Genomic DNA, 24,060 nt, shown 5'->3' with positions numbered 1-24,060 from the left:
AACACAAACATATTCATATACTGTATACCAGCAAGAGAATATGGAAATGTAGCAAGCAATATATATCATAAAGAGAAAACAATATTCTAGAATTCTCTCCAACATTCTAATAACTAATGAGCTTCTTGCTCACCGGATCTCCTTTGATCCCTGGTTGCCCTGGGATACCGGGTGTCCCTGGCACACCTACACAAGCATTGTTGCTGTTTGTCTAAAAGGGATTAAACAAAAATGGACTGGGGTGACTTTAGGACAAGGCAGTGGCCACTTCTCAGGATGGAAGGGACACTGTGATTAAAGAGAGCATCCAGAGAGCTTTGCATATACTCACCGTCCCTCGTGGTGGTTCCTCCTTCTGTAGCTTCTCTAAACACTGAAAAGCCAAGCAGAGACTTTTACAAGCTTATTCACATACAGCTGCCAAGGAATCAAACCTGCACAGTAGCATATCAAGTGTGACCACAAGCCAATCCAGATGATTAACTAGGCATGTGGGTGCAAAAGATTATGCTACATATCACTACTTGTGTCACCAATGCCTTGATAATGCATGATACTGCACATTTCAAGCATAATATCAGATAAAGAAAAGTTAAAATGGCCAAGTCAACAAAACCCTGAATGAGCCCTGCTACTGAAGCCCCCCTCACCCTCTCACAGTCATCCAAATCAATGACGCCGGGCTTGCCCTGTTCTGGCTTCTCAGGCTTAGGGCCAGGCACACCGGGTACACCAGGTACGCCTGGCAGGCCCTGGGAGCAGTCCTCACACTGCACCTGCAGCAGAGCACATTCAGCATCAGTCATACAGCGGGGAGTCTCCTGTGTACAGAACACGGTGCTGCAGAACAGCCAAACCGAAGGAGCAGGCACATAATGGCATGTGAGGTCACTGCATGAAGAGGGCTGAATGGAAATACTTTATTTATTACTCAATGAATAGGGACACGTACATGACAAAAGTGAATCTTTGTACTATGTTTGAGCATTTAGCAGAGCCTAATAAACAGAAACTCTGTATGTGTACATGCATGGGCACAACTGAAGTACCTAAACACCATGCTGAACTTCTAAAATGATAAAAGCTGGATTTGTAAGAATTTTACAAAATTCTGTTAGGCTCATAATTCCATACAATGATCTGATCTGATTTTTGTAAACTGAGGCATTCTAATTCTAATTCTAATTCTAATTCTAATTCTAATTCTCCCTGACTAAAACCTGACTAAAACAGCCTGAAGGACCAGCCTGAGGACCATGTAGAGGATAAGACCTTTGCAATAAAACCCAGGCTGTTGGTTCAAATACATGCAATCAGTCTTATGTTGTTGCTAACCTTTAAGTCAGAGGAAGTATCATCCTTTAGAAGGGGATTCTGAAAAATGGAATTGAGAGAGAAAGAGATGAGCCATGCAGATGCAGCATGGCTGGCTAAAAAAAGGAGGGTTGCAACATCACAGGCAATGTTTACTTGGTAGATGTACTTGTTTGAAACATCTGGCATTTCATAAAGATCTGAACAGCAGCAATATGTTTATGTATTTTATTTAAATTTCAATATTAGGAATAATAATGTAGGAATATTTCATTTGAAACCAAAATAATGCCTCTAAAATAATGTCTTATTTTTTAAAGAGATGATTGAAAAATGAGTAAAACATTTTCAGAAAAAGAACTATTATTTTTCATTAATCACTATCATTCATTACTATTATTTACTATGTTTTTTTTTCCCATTACAGTTCGGGAAAAAAGTTTTTCATAACACACAGCAGTTTAGGAGGTCATACAAATCACATAAGCCTACTAAGATTTCCAATAACATCATATTCAAAGGACCAAAATCACTACTCCATATCCTGTCCCACTCATGTAAACAACACCAAATATGCAAATAAACTGCAAACACAGGCAACAATGTTAATATGGGTCCTTAAAGTAAAATAATTATTTTGGCAAGGTGGACTGGCAATAGACTAAAGAACCTGCCAGCTGGGTGGTAATAAGCCAGGTGTGTTCAGTCACGGTGCATGTATGAAGTTCATATTTCATCTGTCAGTACTAGGTGGTCTAGACATGTGCATACTACTTCACAGTAAAGACCAGTGGTGTGTGAAGTGATTTCACAGTGGGATCATTTGCAAGGAGAGAACCTGAAAATTATAGTCTACTTCGTGCGATATCCACCCAGTAGTTGGCTAACGTTGCCTAAACCGCTGTAATCAGCAGGGGCTGTAATTTTGGCTTAGCAGCGATGTGATCTGCAGCACCTCGGACTATAGCTATGTTCAATTATAGGATCTCAAATAGTATTGATAATTACATATCAAGGCGGAACTATGGATGTATGGATACTCTGCACTTTTTTGTTTAAAATGGCCATTTTTTGTCATAAATCCTTTGTTAAAATTTCTTTTATCTAAAAGACATCTCAGTGGAACTGCTCCTAGAAACTTTACCAGGTTATCTTAGTGACTAAACCGAATAGTGGCTGAATTTTTCTAAGAGGTTGGGCGTTGGCGAAGAATAGAGGCATTGACATTTAACAAATGTAGTTTGGCTGACAGAGGAGCTGGTGGTTGGAGTCTGGTAATGTTAGAAATGGAGCAGTGCATGCAGTGGGATTCTGAAGCCTGGCCAAGTTTCCAGCACAAACAATACACCTGAAAACATGAGACCAGCATGGGTCTGTGGCCAGTGGAGTACACCGGCCTGCAGAAAAACCAAGGCCCAAGCAGTTCAGGGTTTTATGGAGAGATCTAATGGCTTTTACTGTACCACACATCATTCACCTTAATGACCACCCTGCACAGCAACACAATGGCCATGTTCATGACTCCACAAAAGCAGAGCACGCAGCATCAACACTGAGAGGGCAATAAGATCATAGGTCTCCATAAAGAACACAACCCAACACAGATAAGTCACATAGTGCTGAGTTAGGACACTGACAAGTGCTTACCCATTTCTTTCAAACCATAAAAATACAGATGGTACTTTGCTATTGTTCTCAAGATGCCGCTCTAGTGAGTTCTGGCTCGCCGCATCATTAATTCCACTAACAGCCCATTTAAAATCAGGTCTGCTCCAGTTCCAAACCAGATGTCGACCAACCAGGCTCTTCAGCTTTAGTTTAAACCCGTTCCAAAGTTACAGCACTCCACTAGCTCCTCCCCTATCTGGTTACTCACTGCTTGGCCGGGCAGACCCGGTTGCCCTGGTAAGCCATCGTTGCCAGGGAGACCCTGTAAGAAGGAACTGAGGTTGAATTGGTTTAGCCTTCGGCTGCACCCTGGACACGTCCTTCTCCAGCAGGGTAGGGATAAAGTAGCCAAAGCCCTGGACCCTCTCCTGGTTTGTGTCCCAGCTTGTAGTCTACATTTGTGTTTAGCTTGCTTTTTTTTCCTTGCTTATAGTTTTAATTCTTCTTATTCAGGCTTGGGACACAACACCAGGTTAAACACCAAACAGCACCCACGGTGAAGCCTCACTGAAATGATGCTTGGCCCAGTTCATTAAGACAATGGGCTTTTTTTAAAAGAAAGCCATAAAATTATACAAAAAGTACTCTAAATGAAATTTAAACTTACAAGCAATTCATATGCTCAATGTGTATAGACAGTAAAGAGAAACTGCATTAAGCAATATACATACTTCACAGTGAGCTCTGCATGGCTTTTAGAAGAGAAAGCAGAATGATATTCTTAGCTACACATAATAATCACATTGGTGTTGCAAACAAATTAAATTTTAGAGATTAATTTTATTTCACATTAAATTTAATTTTAAAAGATTAAATCTGCTGTGATTCCCTCTTACATTTACTTTTTGCTTTTAAATCACAGCCTTATCTTGTGTCTAACATTCCCAAGCCCCATATTACAAGTGTTAGTGCAACTTAAACATAGGCAGCGCAGTTTAATACCGCATTAAACCAGCAGCGGTCATCAAAAGCAACTACATTACAAAGTTACATTACAAATGATCCTATTTTAACCTACGGCATTTTTACATTACAGTTACATTATATTACAATTACTTTTCTAAGGTAATTGAAAGCAATTGCTTTAAATAAGCTTTAATGTAAGGTTTACTTTACATTAATATTTTATTATTTGAAATATTTTATGATATTATATAAAAATTGTCATGGTAAAATCTGTTTTTATTAGCTTTAGCCAAAGCCCATAGCTACCCATGCAGGGCACGCCCCTACAAACATACCAACCAACCAAAAAGACAACACGCAAGACAGACACACACAGCAGCAGAGGACAGGTAGGCTCACAAAGACAGAGGATTGACTCCCATACCAATAGCAGCATGGGAGGTCCATGGCCATGTGAAACAGCCAGGCCACTAAGCACTTACCTGTGGGCCTGGAGTACCTATGAAGCCCTGGGGCCCTGGGGGACCTGGGGGGCCTGGAGGTCCTGGAGGCCCCTGAAACACATGCAGCATGAGGAAGCCATGTGACCAATGATATACTCACTAGCTGCATTATTATAAATGTTTACCTTCTAAGGGGACAATATAGCCCACGTGTTAGCCAACAGTTAATTTTCAACTTTTCAATGGTCAGGTTTTGACCAGAGCTTCTGGTGGCTTTATTAGAAGTTTCGATTTGTTGGCTGTTCTGGAATAACCTCTCCTTTGAACCCACAGTGATGCTGACCCATGTAAAAACTCCAGCAACAGTGTTGTGACTCTCAAATTCGGTAGAGGATGTATAACAGATTGTACATGGACTACTGTAATTGGGCTGCCTGTAATTGTACCCATATAAATGACACCTGAAAGGCAGGTGTACTTAATAAAGTAGACAGAAATTATAAGTGAGAGGTAGCTGTTTCTAATGAAGTGACTGATGAGCATATGATTTCCATATATTGCATCTCAGAGGATCGATGAAAAAAACGGACACAGAGAAAAAAGTGGTTATACTATATGCCTGAATCTCAGAATGATAATCTGGGATTAGTTTTTGGTCTTCATACCCAAATTAGTATGTCTATCAAGTCAGGCAGAGCTGACTTTTGATCACCACTCTGTACTGAGATGTTTGTTACATATTGCCAATGTGTTGCAGAATCCTTGTAGCTCATATTTAATGCACTTTTAGATTTTACATAATTTGGAAGCTGTCATAAATTTTCTATACAGGGACATATATATTGTTAAGCCCAATAAGAATGTTTCCAAATGCCACGTAATGCAAAATTTCCAGTGGAAATAAAATGACCATTTTTTACGGTTTCTTCTGGAGGTACTGTTTCTACTGCACACTGACAGTATGAGGTAAAAGGCATTCTGTCATCCAATTCACTGCGGTTAGCACAAAGTTGAGCATAGGACACAGACCTGAGGACCCACCTGCAACATGTTCCCACCACCAGGAGCACCCTGCAAAACAAAAGCAGCCCAGTTCAGAGCACACCCTTCACCTGCACACAACATCACCTGCATTGAGCACCTACAAGTGTATGTTTGCACACGCGCGTGGGTGTGTCTTTAGCTGGTTGGCCAAAAAGTCTTTAACAAGAAGATGTAAACGCACTCACAGGTCCTCCAGCTCCTGGGAAGGGAGAATGCAGACAGTTGCACTCTCCTGGTTCACCCTACAACACAAAAGAAAACACAACATGCCATTTTCCATCATGCTGTGTCATTTAAGCCTGACAAAGTGAGTGCAATGTTGGAGATATCAGCAGGGTAACTGAGCACTAACATAATGCATGGAAACAGAAACAAAGGAGTCTACAGCAGAACTCAATCCTAGTACTCCATAGCAATGACAAAGCACTATGTCACACTGAAAGGAGGATATACATCATTGGCTATTGGCAACCGTCATCTTCTCTGTTTAGATGTCTGAGACATAATGGACAACAGCAGAGAATGACGTATTTAACAAAACAGATTTTCCCTCTTTCTTCCTCTGCCAACACATCTGTAGATCACAGCTGACAGTTAATTAATAGCCTCATTTCTGCTCTTATGGGTACGTTTAGCATTTTCTTTCAGCACAAACCTTTTTGTCATCCTCTCTCTCGAGTTTTTCCTGTGTCTCAGGGGCAGACACATCACTGTCCACACAAACATTCCCCTCAAGACTGTTCCTTCCACACACTCACACTCACATTTACACCCACTGCTTCTGCTTTAGGGGATCTCCTAACTGCCTCTGCAGCCTACAGAGCCTAAGACTTACCTTGTCACCCTTAGGACCACTGGCTCCCTGAAAGACAGAACACACGCACACACACACGCGCGCGCACACACACACGCGCGCGCACACACGCGCGCGCACACACACGCGCGCGCACACACACACACACACACACACACACACACAAAAGTGCTCAGTTTATCTCTGCTCTTCAGAATAAAGCCCTCTGGTTTGTGAGATGAGTGCAGATCAGAGAGAAGAGGCTACAGCTGATGAGATGAAAGCAGACAATGTGTTGCTGTTATGGATTCAGGTGTAGGTAGAGATGGCCCTATCTGTCTCTGCCTCCACTCCTGGATACTACTGTATAAAGCCCCTGGTAATTAACAGTTGATGCAGTAAAAGCTGACTTCCTTTGCTTCTTTAATGAGCTATCGCCAAGACAATAAACTCTCTCCACAGCTATTGATAGTTCATCTGATACTTGGAGTATACTTCACTTTTTAATTAATTGTATGTTCTATTGAGTTATGCAATAAGTCTTGTTTTGTAGCAGGGTTTGTTACAGCAGCAAAAAGACTGGTGTGAGGTAAGGAGATCAAGCAGACACGTTTAGCATAGAAAGAGCTGAGAACTTTACTCACCGGTCTCCCATCTTCCCCAGGGATTCCAGGCAGACCTGGAACACCTTCCTTGCCCTGAGACGCACAACACATAAATCATGTCCTGACATACACACACACGCACTCACGCGCACACACACACGCACGCACACACACACACACACACACGCACGTACACACACACACACACACACACACACACACACACACACATACACACACACATACACACACACATACACACACACATACATACACACATACATACACACATACATACACACACACACACACACACACACACACACACACACACACACACACACACACACACACACACACGTCAAGTCACCTTCATTTATACTGCATGTTTATTCTAAGCCTACCACGTCCTTACCGGGGGTCCAGCCACGCCGACACCCATCGGTCCCTGAGGTCCTGGGGGACCAGTCTCACCCTTCAGGCCCTGTGGAGGTCACAAAATGAATGTTGGCAAGCTTAGAGCCTGGATGGCCTAAAAACTGCTGAGTCATCATGGCCACACCTACCCTCTCTCCAGCTGGCCCGAGCAGCCCAGGTGGGCCCTGGGGTCCTACAGGACCCTGCAACATACAGATACATTACACAGGCAGAACGGAAACACAGTTGAGCTTGGAGCATGTGGAGAGCTAAGGCTCATAATTAGGCTAATCTATTGCTATGGGAACTGATGCATTTGTTAAAAACGCACTTTTAATAATCATAATGCACTTACAGCAGCTCCAGGAACACCTTTCACTCCTGCTTCACCCTAAACAGAAAGAATGAAGGAATGGATTAGTGAATAATACATGCTTTAAAAAAAAAAAAAAAAAGATAAGACAAAATTAACTGCCACATCGTGCACAGCAACAGATCAGCAGGTCTGTGTAGGTGTACCTGCATTTTTCATATTTAGACCATATATTTATATTTAGCCTAAATCTGCGAGTACTTCAAAAATCATCTTAATGAAATATGTATTCTCAACCAGCATATATACCACTGAAAATGAGATTTATTTTTATATGGATATTGGATATGTGTGCTCAGAAGAACATTTACAATGTAAAAAGGATTTCTGCCACATGCCTATGAGATATTAATGGTGTCCAAATTGGTGAAGATCACACTGCAGGTGATTTTTTTTAGCAGTGTAAAGCACATTTTTGAGGACAGGCACCAGAAACAGGAATACAAATCAGGTTTAATTGCATGTTTAAACAGCCTCACACTGTTCTATTTAACACACCTGAGGTCCTGGCAGACCAATTCCTACAGGTCCAGTATCACCCTATAGAGGAACACAAACACACACATGCACAGTGAAATGACTACACCACCTGATAAACACACAATGTGAAATGATTACAACACCTGATAAACACATATACACACTGCATATCCCACACACATATAAACAGATTAAAATATTCTACAGGTTGAATGCATTGTTACCTGACTTCCTTTAGGTCCTGGGGGGCCCTGGACACCTGGCAGACCTGGCTTACCCTATAGAACAGAGATAAAAGAGAGACAGTAGAGTCAACATCCAATCTAAAGAACACATTTGGCATTCTACATCATTCTATATCATCTATATCAAAATCATTTGTACAGGGCACAAGGATTAAATATTTAAGTGGAGCTGTGCATCTTATTTTATCTTTAAAGTAAGAGAAGCAAGCGAAAGCATGTGAAAGAGTGTGACGCAAACAGGCACTCACAGGTTTCCCTGCTCTCCCTTCACCAGGTGGACCTGGATCTCCTCTCTCTCCCTTGGGCCCAGGGAAGCCCACCACATTATTCTGCCCCTCAGGGATTGATGGACAGCTGTCACATGCATCGCCCTGGCAACACAGTCAGGAGACAAGTGGCCCCATGGGTGATGCACTTGAGTAGCTCTGCGCCTGAGCTGAGGCTTAAGAGTGCACCTCTTTGACATGTAAATGGTATGTAGGTCATTTAGTTTAACTGCTGCCACGCTTTATTTATTAAACAATTTATTTATTTATGTAAGCAATCCCAAGTGAAACTGGTGCAATCATCTCTGTTTACACTTCTGAAAGCATTGTCTGTCAGCATTTCCTGTTTGGCACAGGCTATAGTTATAATTTACCCCCACCCTGTATTTTGTGTTAGGTTCAGCATTTTACAGCTTGCCTGAATGCAGCATGTTAGTATTAGTTCAGACATTGCTCTTCTACTATAGACAAAGTAGCTTTTTACAACCCAAACAATGCTGTTTTGCTTTGTACTGACTACACTGATCTGACAACAGTTTATACAGCAGATTGTGTACAGCATTTAGTTGTTTGAATGAAGTACTGATCTATTAGTATATAATATGTATATAATGCATTACCATGTAACCTTTATATCCTTCATATTAGCACTCTAGCACTCTGGATGCTAACTATGAAGGCCAATGCTATACTATGTCTTGTCTTCCATGCTATATTTGATTCTGTCATCCATGCTATACTGTGTCTTATCATCAACCGTGCTATACTAATTTCCTGTCTTCCATGACTTTGTCTGAATGGAGTTTTGCTCATTGTTAGGTTTTGTGCAAACACAAGTGTTGGGAACAGCATACCCAATCTCAGATTTTAATCAAAACCCGAGTACTGTCAAATGGATGTTAAAGAGAATCCCCCCCATCCATTAATGGGTCACATTATGAGCATATGCATATCTAATAATGCAACTATTACATTTCCCAAAACAATCAGCATGAAGTGATTTGTATACTACCAGTTTAAATAAACTGATGTTAACTAAATAACTGCATTGTTGTTTCTGTGAATGCTATAGTTTGCAGTGCAATTTAATGTAATTACAAATGCTTTGAATCTACATGATGTGCTCACAGAGCTACAGAAATGTTTTTCTCTCATCCATTATTGGTCAAAACATTAAAGTCCTACACATACAATACAGGACCAGTAGCTTATACAAGGACCATCGAATCAAATGAAAGTGGTCTGGTCATCCATTTTTGTGCCAGCTCGTTTATCACCTAAAGTTGGCTTCTCAAAAAAAACACTGATTTGTCACCATGTGCTAGTTCATTCTTGCCAGTTATTGGCATGTTTCCGATAAAACACCTTTACTCTTCTAATCCGACACTGTTACCTTTTTCAATACATCATACCTAAGCAAAGTAATAAATGTTGAATTTCCTGTTTGTGCCATTTCTTGGGTACACAAAACTATGAAGGATGTTCCGAGGTTGCATTTTATGCACTGAACTTGATAAAAACATTTTGTGAATCAATACTTCCAGTGATATAGCAGACCATGCACACTCCATAGATACACATGAAACTCCCACTGTTATAGCACTACAAATGACAGAAAGAGCTTACATGAACAGTCTTACATGGAACCATCTGCTAGAGCAAACTCTGAATATGTCTGCAATGAGCAAGCTTTTAGTAAAGATAGGGTGACCAAAGATCCTGACATAAGTAAACTAAAATCACATAACCCCAAACATAGGAGCATCACAAAACAAGATACATCTGCTATATCAACATTTGCAGATAGAAACCTGTATATTGATGATAATGTTTATAGATAGAGGGTTATGAGGTATATCCTAAACAAGGAAAACTTACCTTTTCTCCTTTGAGTCCATTAAGGCCGTCTCTTCCTGGCACACCAGGCAGTCCTGGGGCACCTGAAGCTCCAGCAGTTCCTGGGTCGCCCTGTAGGCCCTGGTCACCCTGTGGATATGGATGGGTCCCTTGTTTACCACGCAGTGCTAATCTGAAGTGCAGAAAGTCATTCAAAGAAAAGCTGGCATTCAAGACTGCCTTGGCTGTAACTTACTTTTTCCCCTTTTAGTCCTTGAAGGCCAGGAGGTCCCTGTTGAGGCAGAATGAAAGTCTGATTAATGCCTACATGGTTTACCCATTGGTAGGTCTGGACTCCTGCTATCAAGAGCTGTGTGGTGATGTCTGGATGAGAAGCAACCACCACATGTCAATAGAAATTTCTTCAGTGGTAGTGATACCCCTGCCAAACAGTGGAAATCACTTAGAGAAATGCTACATTTTTCTGGTTCACCTGTTTGCCCTCCACTGCCTCTCCTGGGGGCCCTGGGGGCCCCTGTGGTCCAGGTTCCCCTGCCACCTTTATAGTGGTGGGGCCTCCTCCCACCTCAGAGCCAGTGGTTTGGCACACACCACACGAGTCTCCCTGAGATACACCATAAAGTTAAGACATGCCATGGATGCATACTCATACAAAAGCAAAACACAGCACACAGCGCACAGCACACACACACACAATATTACCCCTGCAAAAATTGCAACCAATGTGTATATATGAAAGTAATAACCACAGGTCTTAAATTTCACATAAAAAACAAATGTTTTCCAGCTCTTTTCTGCATCAGTGCAATATAGAACTTCAAAGGTACAGAGAAGCAAATATGCACATCCATAGACATTCACTTATCATTTGAAGCAATTCTACCCGTCATATGAGCTTAGAAAAACTCAAACCTAACACAAGTTCAGCAAGTGATGAAATGAACTGTTCATACTCGTGCCTGTATGATCTGGCAAAGACTAGTGAAGGTAAGAGTAGCCGAGAAGAACTATTTTTACTGCTGACAAGTTTAAATATTCAGAGCAGACAAATAAAATATTCATTCAGAGTTTGTGCAACCATGGATGTGGGTTTTTGATCTGATGTTGAGCTAAAGCTTTCTTGCTTTCTTTCAAGACCTCTGGGAGATGCATCTCAGCTCCAAATTAACCCTCCGCATTGTACCAAAGACTGAAAAATGTTTGAAAATCAGGAAAGAGTCTGTAGGTACAATTCTCCTACCTTTTCTCCTTTCTGTCCATCCTTGCCACTGGGACCTCTTGGACCAGGCTTCCCCTGAAAATAGTGAACTAAAATAAGACAATAACCCAAAAGACATGGTAAATGGCCTTGGTCGTTTTATCTTATCCAGGGACAAGTTAAACTGTGGCATACTTACTATTCTCCCCTCACTGCCCTTGCCGCCAGCATTACCCTAAAGATTAACAAAACAAAAGGTCACTAGTGTCAGCCATTAAGACACAAACCATCAGATACCAACATCAGCATCTGCATTAGACGCTTTCCTCAAATGTTTATTATGCAGTGGTAGATGGTATAATAATATAATCATTTCCAGATGACAAAAGAATGTATATGTCCTAAGTAGAACCAAAGTAAGTGTGTAATGAACACTCAGTAATGTCGACCTTTTCTCCTTTGAGCCCAGACAGAAATGCAAAGTACAACAGATTAGTGAGGTACTCACAGGTACATTTACACGTACAAGTAAATGAGGGACATCTGAAGCTGATAATTAGGCCTCGTTGCATTAACTTTTAACAACACCCTGCATTTGTGCAAAATTGTTCTTATTGAGCTACTAAAACAAGGCTTCTCTCCAGCTCCACTCAGTAATAAGATGACGCACCTGTTCCCCTTTTTCTCCAATCCCTGGATCTCCTTTCTCTCCCTTCAGCTTCTGAGTCTGAGTAAAAATACTAGCAGGAATTTCACCAAGGGTAGGACACACAGCACACGGCTCACCCTGGAGAATGAGAGGGCAGACAGGCTTGGAAACATACAGCCCGAGAGCCACCAGGGAAGCCATGACAGGTCGCTTCATCCCTCCTCTTCACTTCTGCAGAAGACCAACCTTACCTTTTCCCCTTTGGCCCCGTTTGACCCGGAGTCTCCCTGTGAAACAGTCACACCATCATGGATGAGAGAGAGATAGCCAGGAGCCTGGTGCAGAGTGTGAACCTTCAGCTGTCCAACATTGTGTATCTTTAAAACTGCAGAAATAAGTGAGGTCTGGAAGAACGTGCTAGCCATGCAAGGGTGTATACCAAGCCTGTCACAGCTCTGGCTTTCTGAAGGTGCAGAATACAAATCTGCTTTCAGTTATACTGCTGTCAACTTGGGTATCTGTTATAGGTATCCTAAGTGCATATATGTGTGTATGTAATTAAACTTTGCTGTGTGCTATTTGTGCAGCTCTGAATAATTCAGTACATTGATGTTATGTCAAATGTTCAGAAGAGCTGCAGCATCACACAGTTTAGAGATTGCTTTCTTTAACCCAGTTCTTCACCTCAGCAGATGACCTCTGTGAAACAGTGAAAGTCTACCATGGCCCTCCAGAACGCAAGCTGAACTCACCTGCTGATTACTTTTTACATGATTACTCTGACCCAAACTTCTGTTGGTTAAAGAGCACATGAAGGAATTTGTGTTTCACTGGTAACAGCCAACAACATGAAATAGCACAAACCTTTTCGCCCCTCTCACCATCTTCTCCTGGAGAGCCCTAGAATAGGAGAGAAAGATCAAAACAAGATCAGTCTCCTTGTCATTAATGCCCTCCATGATCAGTGCTCCTGTTTCACTTTATGCTATCACACCTATCTTCCCTCTTCCCCCTCTCTCTCTTCCCATCCCAGGCCCATATCTGAGCTAGAGGGATCGGAATGCTAATACTGTAATGCTTTTTTGGAAATTGTTATAGAGAAATGCCCACAAGTGTCTTACGACGCAGCACACCAAGCATCTATATGCCATCTCCTATCCCTTGCACACAGGGGAAAAGACAGCAACACAAAATGGGGGAAAAGATGGAAGAGCCAAAAGCTTGCATTACACTGCAAAGGTTTCATTTACGACTTTCTGAATGCAGTGAAGAGGAAAGAAAAAGATGAGCTATCTAAACGGTCCCAGCCACTAGAATTATCAGGGAGCGAATATGATTGTGTGGCTTGCTTGGTGGGGAGTGGTGAGAGTAAGGACATCATTACTCATTCGACAGAACGGCAGCAGGGTGGCAAGGCACAGCCTGAATGCAGCCTAGCGCCAGCATCTCACAAACCAGATACGTGCTACAAATTCTGAGGTGAGGATTAGTTCCCACAAGGTAACCTGAATCTAAAAGATGAGGCTCCGCCTCCTCCCAAACAAGGTGTTGATCGAGCATGCACATACACAATACTACTCTGGCTTCTTAAGGTCCATAAAAACCACCTGTGTTAGATTGGGGCTTAGTGAGTAATAGTCATTCACCATATTGCTGCCCATGAAATTGTCCCATGTAGTCCAGATTTTAAGGAGCAAGCGTAGAAATGTATTATAATTCTCTAAAGGAAAATGTTAATAAACATGGTCACTATGGCTTGCAGGATTCTGAGGTGTTAAGTTGGAGAATATTAGTTATTACTAAAGTAAGCTTGTAGTGAAGAGGTTACAATTGATATGATCTTACATGTTCACCCTTCTGTCCAATGCCTGGAGCCACTGGATCTCCTTTGTTAAAACCTGCAGGCAGTACTGGACACACTTCACATGGGTCACCCTTAAATAACATCAAATTACATTCAGAAACTACAAAAAAAGGCAACAGCTTTGAGTTAACATATGGAAAACACACACACACACACACACACACACACACACACACACACACACACACACACACACACACGCTCACTGGCAAAACAGATCAGTAAATATAAGACAAAAGGCAAACAGATTAACCATTTTCCCACAGAAATGATGACAATGAGGCATCACACTTGGGTTCACTAACCTTTTCTCCTTTAGGTCCCCCTGGGCCTCTTGGCCCCTGCAAAAAAGGCAAAACCCCAACGTTTCCATCATGGGTACACCAGCATGGCCATTTTATCACTTCATAAAGGATTACGAAGGTAATGGTAATCGTCGCAATGACATAAACAACGACAACAGTAACACAGAACCACTTGGGCTCTTCTGTGCAGTCAGAATACTGAAGGGACTGAAAAAATGGTCATAACATTTCAATGCATTCCACTGCTAATGAGCACCTGCACTGCACTTCCACCCCATCTTTTCCAGGTATCCCAGCAACCCCCTGGATGCAATAAGGTAGATACAGGGAAGTGGCAGCTTAGTGGTTAAGGTACTTGACTTGTAATCAGAAGGTTGCTGGTTCAAGTCCCACCACTGCCAAGTTTCCACTCTTGGGCCCCTGAGCAAGACCCTTAACCCTCAAGTTGTACAACTTATAATTGTAAGTTGCTTTGGATAAAAAGCGTGAGCTAAATGCCATAAATGTACATTGCCTTCACCCTTAATCAGATACAGTTCCCTCAAATGTCTTATGATGAGGAGAAACTTCTGCACTTTGGTCTAATATATTAATTAAATTTCACTTCACTCACTTTGTCTCCTTTTGATCCCGGAGGCCCACCTGGGCTCCCCTGTGCAAAAAGAGCATGAAGAATAAGAACAGCAGCAGGAAACGATTAAACGATTACACCACCACTTAAGCCATGTTATACATCACATTCAGTTATTCCTTTGAGGCCATTTATAGTAGGGTATTCAATTCACACCTCCCAAGGTTCATGTTGTACACATTACCTTACATCCTTTTGCTTAAGAGTCAGGTGTGATGACATAGTGGTCAATCAGTTACTTAACTGTTCAGTTACCAACCGGTGAAAAAAAAATCCTTGAACATTTGTGGACTCCAGAAATAGATTTTAATGCTTCTGGATTATAGCCAAATAGCTCATAATTTTAAAAGCATTTATTTGCTTGTTTGTTTATCACATTACTTTCTCAAATTTTGTTACACTTGAAATTACAACAAGCCATTGCCCAAGGCAGCAACGTGAGGACCCATGACAGTGATACGTGATGCAAACTAGACAGAGAATGAAGGCTCAGTGTTCAGATGAATGCGTGACATCACGGTCACTCTGCTCACGGGTGGTCCTGGTTTGCCCAATCCAGGTGGTCCAGGAGGTCCTGGTAATCCTGGCTCGCCTGCTAATCCCTCTGGACCAACTGTGCCTGGAGTTCCCTGTCAAATCAATCCCAGGAGATGCAAGACTTCAGAGGGAAGATGCAAGACAGTAAAGTGAGGCATGTAAACAGTGAAATCAATGTTGCGTTGTAAAGTGGGCAGCAAAAGGATAAGAGCCAGTCATACCTTCTGGCCCTTGGGACCCACCACACAAATGGAGCCAGCCCGGCCCTGTAATGACATAAAGCATTATCTCTGAAATCCTTGAGATGAGCCCAAAAAGATCCTGACATTTCATATTGATAGCAATGACAAGCATACCTTTGAAACAAACCCGAAATAAGCCATGCTTGTTGAAGCCAACACAATCTGGGTCATCAGTGAAGGTTGATAACCAGATAAACAGTTTAAAGCTAAAATTCTACACACACTTTAAGGGCTGAGCTGTATCGCCATCCTGTTAGCATACTTGTATACTGAATGAAAAAGATTAGGGTGTTTAAATCTTGGTTAATACGCTCCGACTATCCATTTAAAAGAATCAATGAGGCTGCATTGATTTACGGGCCTTTGTTGGTCTAATGTAATCTATGTGGCATTAAGAAGATTTAACTTCTAAAGAGATATCTTAGGAGGAGAACAGGCAGCAAGGAGCAGCACAGAAGAGAGTCTAATTCTTAATAACGCCTTTAAAAGTTTCTAACACCAGTGTAGGATGCATGTATGGTACCATTCTAAACATGTTAGAAAAGCTGAATGCTTGCACATACTTTGACATAAATAAAAGTACTTTAGAGCATATTGACAGGACCTCAGATTAATAAAACAACCCTTGCAGTTCTGTGAAAAGTTGAAGGGGATTTTAGAATGAAGGGGCATATGAATGATAAATACGAAAATACATTTTGGAAAGAAAGTGTAAGCTTGTGAATGTGTAAAGGAAAAGCACAGCCTCGGGCTACCAGTACTCAAAGCTTCTTGACATACGTCTTTGCCTGGACTTCCAGTCAGACCTGGGGATCCAGTTTCACCCTTCTTTCCTTTATCACCCTGAAAGTGAAAGAGGAAAGATTAAGTGAATAAGTTAGTGAGCGAGGGAGTCATAGAGAGTGTGTGTGTGTGTGAGAGAGAGAGAAAGAGAGAGAGACTCAGAGATGGATTCTGGGCTCTGCCTGTAAAACACATATAAACTGTAAAATTATTTATTTACTCAATTATTTATTTAGTACCTTAATTCCTATAGCTTCCCCCCAGTTTCCAGACAGGGCCTGAAAAAAAAAAAAAAAAAAAAAAAAAAGAATTAAAAAAACAGTTGAATCAATGGGCAGAAACAGGACCAAGATATCCTCTTGACTATCAGTGGAGCCTGTTAAACAAGCCATCGATCGCAGCCTTCACAGAGACTGCAGCACACACTCACCGACTCCCCCTTCTCCCCTTTCTGCCCCTTCACTCCTTCCGAGCACTGCAAAACACAGGCAGACACATGCAGGCACAGACCAGGCTGGCAAACAGAACCTGCTACCTGTCATGCTAAACAGTCAGTAGCTACACTGTCCATCATGAGCACTGGGTGAAGGTGGAGAACTTACGCGACCAGGAGCTTCAGTTGATGTGCAGTCCACACCCTGCAGAGGAAAAGCAGCATTGCCACAACTATCCAGCCGATATATAAGTTTACCAAAAGGGGCACACACAAGCCATCATGGCCATCATTAGGGAGATGTTTAGATGCGTTTTATTAATGCTAATACCGTATGAGAATTGATGCCAAAAAAGTACGTTTGGAGAAGTCAGCCAGTCAAAAGGAAGCTATGCCAAAAGGGCTGGTCCATAATGAAGTGCTGGGAAATGATGCCAAAACAAATTAAGCTTCCTTTGCATCTCAACACGCCTGAGCCTAGAGTGGCAGCCGGGTTTGTGCGTGTGTATGTGTGTGTGTGTGTGTGTGTGTGTGTGTGTGTGTATGTTGAGGGAATGGCTTTTTAGCCCAAATGGTCCGTTGTTACCGGGTCTCCTTTCTCTCCTTTAAGGCCAGTTTGTCCTTCCTGGACCACCTGCAACACAACCAAGAACCTGTTACAACACAGTCAGGGAACACACACACACACACACACACACACGTGCATAATACACAGCGTGCTCACGCAAGCCCATGTGTTGAGAGCAACATGCTTTACATAAAATAAAGACTTAATGAAGGACTAAGCCCCGATTTTCACACTCACCACCAGGGACAACCAGATCTCTACTCATTCTCTCCTGAAGCTGAATGCAAAGAGCAACACTGTTCCCGCAGGAATAATATCACTAGCATGGATAGTAGCAGTGTAAGGCTCTCACATGCATTCATGCTTACGCCATTTATTCCCTACGTAGCCATAACACATGCTGGATATATGGCGAAATCTACAGAAATACCCACATTCTCTTGCTCACTGACCAATACACAGCCAGCACACTAGAAGAGAAACAAGAACCAAACTGTTCACTCAAATATGTCTAACCGTAAACGTTTGGCACACCGAACAGAAAATGTCGCATGTTGGCCTGCGGGTGGCAGTAAAACACAATGCAAGGGGCCCGGCAGAGCAAAGGGGTTGAGCGCACAAAGTTTCTGAGGAGATGGCTAGGCAGAGGGGGCTGTATCGGTCCATGTCTTCAGTGAACCGCATCTCTCTCACGGAGGACAAAGATCGATAGAAACATACGTATCCCCGCGTCACCACTGGCTGAAGCTTTTAGCGTAAGAGCGTAATTAAAACCAAACCTTCGTTCGCTAAATCCCGCCTCACATACCAGCCTGTTAACGTGTATAGTTTGTGATGAAAGGTAACGGAAAAAAAGTGAAGCGTGCCGGAGTAATGGTGACTGTGAAAGGCCTTCTCTCGTGTTGCGCTACGCCGCGGTGGAAATGGCTGGCGTGAGCGGAGCGGAGCTTACTCGTTCTTTCCGGCGACGCCTGGGAGGGAGGGATTAAAACGTGGGCTTTACTATTGAACACGTCAACTACCACTCGATGCCAGAGTCTTTCTTATTCTTTCAGCAGAGTTTTTCCAAGCCTCGGTATGCATCCACTTGTGTAGGATTAACGTGAGGTTTCTTAAGTATTAATTGTTTTTTGAGTAAATTACATAACGTAAAGTAAATAAAGGTTTTACGAGGCAAAACTCCAACAAACTCTTCATTCATCTGAAAATCAGTTAAAACGCTTTCCATTAGCGTCCTTAAAAGACTCAGAGGGCTACACAGAGAAATTGTGTAAAAGACAGGAATTTTGTATGCTAATCTGAAGCACTATTCCGTTATTTTACAAGAATGACAAAATTAGCAGGCAGCAGAAAACCCCCGAAGATCTCTGACGCATAGTACAATACAAATCGCTCTGCTGTCAGGATATCATCCCAGCTTTCAATCTTGGATGGTGTTAATATCTTGGCTAGCTCTACCGCAGCTTCGTATTATGCGGTTATTTGCTTACCGTTTAAATTGAATCATGGGTAATAGATAAAGTCTGTTGGCGTCCTGACTGAGTTAATGTACCACGTGGCAGATTCTTGTCCTCTACAGGAAAGATCAACTGATGTTTCTACTGGCCCAGTTCATGAGACTTACTTTTTCTGTCAATTCCTTTGATCCATGAATTGCCTGTAAGCGCGCACACACACACACACACACACACACACACACACACACACACACGGGGACAAAAGTGATCAGATCACTGACCCCTGGCCCCATCTCATGGCCCCTGGCCCCACCTCAAAGCAAGGCCCATAGTACTGCTATAATAGCAGGATTTATGATGAGCACTGGCACTGTAGTACCATATGAGCCTGAGTTCAGCAGTGCTGTGTGTGTGTGTGTATGTAACACACATCCATGTCATATCGACACATTGTTGCAATGGGCAACATTGCTATGACTTGCAGCACATATGAATGCATGAGCTGGAGGAAGATAAGGAGAGATGAGAGAAGAAGGAAAGAGTGAAAGAAGGAGGAGAGGAGAAAAAGACGAGGAAGGCCCATGCCATGTTGCTGAATGGGAAAGAAAAAAGTGTGTGCTGGGAGACTGGTTGATCTGATGCTGGCTTTGACATTGGCTGTACTTCCCGAAAGCTCGGAAGTCTAACCGATGTGGTTGCAAGGAAGAGAAAGTTTTCAAAATGATGTCCTCTGTCACACAATAAGCATGTTATTTATAGATGTTACCCAAACTCAGTATGCAAAAAGCAACCAAGGAAGAGACACTGAACTACGACATTAAATAAAGCTCAGTGCCTAATCTCCATTTATGCCTGCAGGACCAAGGAACATTTTAATGGAGCAACTAAAGCAACACATGCTCTCACACACAAGCATGCACACATGCCAACAGAAATGGGCACACTGTAGGAAAGCTGGATTAAAGTGACCTATTCTGAAGATACCAGTGTGGAATGTAGACCTTAATAATGTATGCTGTTTTGTTCAGGCTTCCTGCACTTCTCACTGATGATCTTATTCCTGCAGCGGATGGGGGAGTGGATACACATGGGTGTGCTGGCGTGGCAGTGAGCAGCTTTGCTCTCAGACATGCACAAAAGGAGGAGGGCTAATGTAGCAGTGCTGGGACTATATCCGCCTCTAATGCACTGTCTGGAATTCATTACACCCCCACCTCACCACACGCACAGACAGTAACGCATGCGCATGCGTGCACCCCATGTAGAGTAGCTCTCTGGCTGCTGTGCTCCTCAGACCTCAGGCCAGGGACATGGAACAGCAGCTGCATATCGAAACTGTCTGCTCACAGTAGAGAGGCAACTGTGGTGTTTACAGGAGCATTTCTTTGTTATGAGTTACCTGCATATAGCCTTTGCTTTCAGAAAGAGTACAATTAAACCACTTTCTTTCCATTCTTTCTTGATGCTGTCTATCTAAGCCAATCGATTGCTTTCCACTGTAGCCTAGAACAGAGAGGCAGTTTCTCTGAACACAAAAAAATTGGAGATAAGACAATCAATATGAATCTTAAGCCAGGGGATATATATTTGGTCGTAATGGAAGTGGTTCATTGCATTTCAGTCTAGTTGCGTTCTAAGTGCACTGTGTAAATTCAGGGAATTGCTCAGCTCTTGTGGCAGTGTCAAACAAGAATAATGACGTTGGTGATATTTTATCAGTTGGATGCTAAAATGACCAATTATCTGAACATGAAGCACTACGAACACGCATGTGTGGTTCTTCCTAGGTGGTTTTCACCTTTGCCCACACCACACTAGAGACAGCTGACACACACACACACACACACACACACACACACACACACACACACACACTCACAAACACTCCAAGTAAGAGCTTTGAAACAGCATAGTACTTCTGAACTCTTACTATTAGCTAGACTTGGATCTCTTGGCATGATTGAATGTTTGCGTGTGTGCGCTTAAGTGTGTGCAATCTGACAGTCCTGCTGGAAAACGGACGCTGCGCGACTTTATGCCGCAAACAGAGAAGATGAAAAATGCTTAATGTTTGCAGGCAATGCTTGGATGTATAAGTGCACTGCCAAGCACAAGAACCACAGTGCATGCAAGTGCACGTACTTGAAGACATGTGCATCCAGACGTATTTGCGTGCGTGCTTGGCTCAAGTCCACAGCCCTCTGGGACATGATTAGGGTGCATGTGCGAATGGGCCAAACGAACAGCAGAGGGAAGAGGGCAGACGAGGACAGCCCGCGCCGTGTTCAGAAGCGAGCTTGCTCTGAAACACACGTCTTTATTAACCCACTAATGACCCCCATGCACTCCTGCCATATGCTGTAAAAGCAAACCTGCGCCATGACTAAACCCCTAGCTAATAATCACATTACTCCTGCCTCATCCACTTCAACCAGTTCCCAGAAACATTTACAAGGATGGAGAGCTGTACCACAAAGCAAACCAAAACATACAAAAACATTCAACAATGGGCACACATCAATCAAGAGCAAAGTAACAGCACCAAAACATATCAAAACAAACTACCCCTATTCTACAGGGGAAGCCTGATTACAGGGCATTGTCTTTTGGGAACATTCTGATCAGTTCTCCATTTTGAGTCTGCTCATGTTGCTTCTTTTTTCTCTAAGCAATTGCAGAGTACTTACATGCTGCCTTAAGCCCAGCCAGCCCCACTCACCCTTAGGAATCAGGACACCATAGCGCTTCACACAGCCGCTCAAAAAACACACAAATGCAAGCAAACGTCTTCATGGCCAAGATTATAACTCTCCTCCGAGACCAGAAGCACTCCACAATGCCATACCACACAGTTACTTTCTGTGCAACAGTACTTTCGATCATTTAGGGACCCAAAGTGCTGTAATTGTTGGTTCTAAGAGCTGATGCACCTGGCCTACACAGTGTTATTTAGTGGAAGATGTATAGGTTTTGGCAGAAAGCAAGACGCATATAAGAGGAAAAAGCTGGCCTGGCTGGCAGAGAGGATTTGAGTAACTTAGAAAAACAGTCCTTGCAGAGGGAAAGAAGAGGATAGCAAGGGCAAGAGTGAGCTGTAGAAGAGAGAAAGAAAGGGAGAGGTAAGTGGGTGTGGGAATAAGTAGTGAGAGAGAGAGGAAGAGAAAAAAGTGCAAAGAAGGTGAGCGAGACAGCAGACTGAACTGAGGTCAGAAGGTTGACATTATGTTAGCAACTGCTGGGCTGAACCCTTACTCTGACTTGTGAGAGGTATATGACAACTTTGTTTACATCATTTGCTGGAACACTGGAGGACAAACACACCGCTGGTGCAGAAAACAAGGCATGCGCTTAAGGTATTAACAGACGAGCAGAGATGAGCAAGAACCGCCAATCCGCTCTGAATGCAAAGGAGATGAAACTTCTTTTGGGGAGGGGGTGGGAGAGAGAGAGGGAGAGAGTGAAGGAGAAAGGGAAAGAGGGAGGAAGGGAGAAAGACAGCAGGAAGGCCAGGGGAACAGGAATGGTGTGGGTGGGAGCAGCCGAGGACAGGCAGAGACAGGGAAAAGCAATTTGGCAACTCAGCACTTCCAAATGCGCCTCGGCCTGCCAAGGGCACTGTTCATCTCAATCGATGCATTTTTAAGCATCTCTGGTCATGTGGCTCATTCACCTAGCGTTGTAAGTCTAATGCTAAACATCTGCTAACACTGCCGCTTTGTGTTAAATACCGCATTGTGAGACCCAGGCATTAGCGTGTACTATGTCTCAGTTTTGTGTCTCCAAAATACTCTGCTCTGCTGCCATGGCTCATCAGCAGGATAGCTGAATGCTAATTACAGCTAACCATGCTAACATTAGTGGAGCTCCCGGAGCTCTCTATGTTGGACTGGCCCTAAGGCCACAAATGGCCTTTGTTTCTGGAGATGTGCTTCCTTGTGTCTCACACAGGCTCATTCTGGGCTTTGTTTCCCTCCTTTGGGATTGAGTGGGCTAGAGTCTTTTAAACACAAGCTTTATCAAAACCTTCAGACAGGAAAGAAACCTACTCACACATTTTGTTTTCTTTATTGAGAGCTGTTTAATTACCAAACCCTTTCATCTCTTTGAATGGTTCAGGTAGTTTTAACAAGAAAGGTTATGAAGTCACAAACCAATCCCAGTTGTTATTCATTAGGTATGTTGCATGGGGCTGCAAACATTAGGTTATTTAAAATAGTACATCACTAGTTGAAAGTGAAATGTGAATTCCACCTACCTGGTTAATGGGATTGGGAACAAACTCAACCAGATTTTCTGCTGCTCGTCGACTCTTGGGTGCATCTGGGGGACACTGAGAAGGAACCAAGGTCAAGCGCCATACAGAGAACATACAGAGAACATACATCCTCCCTTTGTGGGGCTAATGTCTAGTAGCATGTGTGCTTGCTACTAGAAGATGGAAACTAGCTGGCACTGATTATGGTGTGAAAGCACATATGGCCTTAAAAATAGTTGGTAGGGATGTCTTTATAATGGTTTTGTGACAGCCACAATGTAGGGCTCTGTTTTCATGAACACAAGCTCAGAAATAAGCATTGCAAACAAAAATGTATGGATGGGCAAACATGCATACTTGTCAGGCAAGTATAAAGTCACCATGCCAACATATATGGCACTCAAAGCATTATTATGGTTGTTTACTATGATGAGAAAAAATACATAATTGATATTTAATAGGCTTGTTTTCCTTTAAAATATGTAAATGAGTTGCATTTATCTAGTAATTGGGAGATATATTTCAGTGGGGTGATGTTCACTGTAAAACTCCTATTGTGAGAAATTGGATATGTTTTTATGTGCCTGATTTGAATTGAGGAAAACACCATGTTGCACTTGTGTTTGCGCTAAAAGGAGGTCCGGGGACTTGGTAGCAAAGTACTATTTTAAGCTAAAATGGGTTCAAAAATACCAGTGCATGGGCAGAATTTCAATGTCACATCCCC

General features: G+C 42.6%; 1 protein-coding gene across 10 annotated transcripts in view; it reads right to left on the bottom strand.

Moving 5' to 3' along the window:
* The window catches only part of col16a1 (collagen, type XVI, alpha 1), a 51,225-nt gene that overhangs the window by 9,918 nt on the left and 17,247 nt on the right, over nucleotides 1-24,060 (bottom strand). Inside the window, exons 8-44 of one of the 10 annotated variants that reach the window (XM_081702951.1) lie at nucleotides 23,334-23,408; nucleotides 19,246-19,278; nucleotides 18,488-18,592; nucleotides 17,640-17,687; nucleotides 17,223-17,258; nucleotides 17,051-17,095; nucleotides 16,860-16,898; nucleotides 16,618-16,680; nucleotides 15,817-15,861; nucleotides 15,592-15,687; nucleotides 15,041-15,079; nucleotides 14,428-14,463; nucleotides 14,104-14,193; nucleotides 13,123-13,158; nucleotides 12,510-12,545; nucleotides 12,280-12,396; nucleotides 11,809-11,844; nucleotides 11,652-11,705; nucleotides 10,884-11,015; nucleotides 10,647-10,682; nucleotides 10,433-10,540; nucleotides 8,537-8,659; nucleotides 8,268-8,321; nucleotides 8,062-8,103; nucleotides 7,546-7,581; nucleotides 7,340-7,393; nucleotides 7,189-7,257; nucleotides 6,813-6,866; nucleotides 6,211-6,237; nucleotides 5,561-5,617; nucleotides 5,361-5,402; nucleotides 4,371-4,442; nucleotides 3,191-3,244; nucleotides 1,336-1,374; nucleotides 651-776; nucleotides 332-373; nucleotides 134-211 (exon numbers count right to left, since the gene is read on the bottom strand). In XM_081702951.1, coding sequence (XP_081559077.1) covers nucleotides 134-211; nucleotides 332-373; nucleotides 651-776; nucleotides 1,336-1,374; nucleotides 3,191-3,244; nucleotides 4,371-4,442; nucleotides 5,361-5,402; nucleotides 5,561-5,617; nucleotides 6,211-6,237; nucleotides 6,813-6,866; nucleotides 7,189-7,257; nucleotides 7,340-7,393; nucleotides 7,546-7,581; nucleotides 8,062-8,103; nucleotides 8,268-8,321; nucleotides 8,537-8,659; nucleotides 10,433-10,540; nucleotides 10,647-10,682; nucleotides 10,884-11,015; nucleotides 11,652-11,705; nucleotides 11,809-11,844; nucleotides 12,280-12,396; nucleotides 12,510-12,545; nucleotides 13,123-13,158; nucleotides 14,104-14,193; nucleotides 14,428-14,463; nucleotides 15,041-15,079; nucleotides 15,592-15,687; nucleotides 15,817-15,861; nucleotides 16,618-16,680; nucleotides 16,860-16,898; nucleotides 17,051-17,095; nucleotides 17,223-17,258; nucleotides 17,640-17,687; nucleotides 18,488-18,592; nucleotides 19,246-19,278; nucleotides 23,334-23,408 — 2,274 coding nt within the window. Of the gene's footprint in view, nucleotides 1-133; nucleotides 212-331; nucleotides 374-650; nucleotides 777-1,335; nucleotides 1,375-3,190; nucleotides 3,245-4,370; nucleotides 4,443-5,360; nucleotides 5,403-5,560; nucleotides 5,618-6,210; nucleotides 6,238-6,812; nucleotides 6,867-7,188; nucleotides 7,258-7,339; nucleotides 7,394-7,545; nucleotides 7,582-8,061; nucleotides 8,104-8,267; nucleotides 8,322-8,536; nucleotides 8,660-10,432; nucleotides 10,541-10,646; nucleotides 10,683-10,883; nucleotides 11,016-11,651; nucleotides 11,706-11,808; nucleotides 11,845-12,279; nucleotides 12,397-12,509; nucleotides 12,546-13,122; nucleotides 13,159-14,103; nucleotides 14,194-14,427; nucleotides 14,464-15,040; nucleotides 15,080-15,591; nucleotides 15,688-15,816; nucleotides 15,862-16,617; nucleotides 16,681-16,859; nucleotides 16,899-17,050; nucleotides 17,096-17,222; nucleotides 17,259-17,639; nucleotides 17,688-18,055; nucleotides 18,092-18,487; nucleotides 18,593-19,245; nucleotides 19,279-23,333; nucleotides 23,409-24,060 lie in introns of all 10 variants that reach the window. The other 9 variants (XM_081702952.1, XM_027010119.3, XM_081702953.1 and 6 more) reach the window with 9 other exon arrangements.

Source organism: Electrophorus electricus, chromosome 2 (assembly GCF_041902795.1).
Source record: "Electrophorus electricus isolate QZ-2024a chromosome 2, ASM4190279v1, whole genome shotgun sequence".
In the NCBI taxonomy this organism is placed as follows: Eukaryota; Metazoa; Chordata; class Actinopteri; order Gymnotiformes; family Gymnotidae; genus Electrophorus; species Electrophorus electricus.
This window is presented reverse-complemented; position numbering and strand designations above follow the sequence as displayed.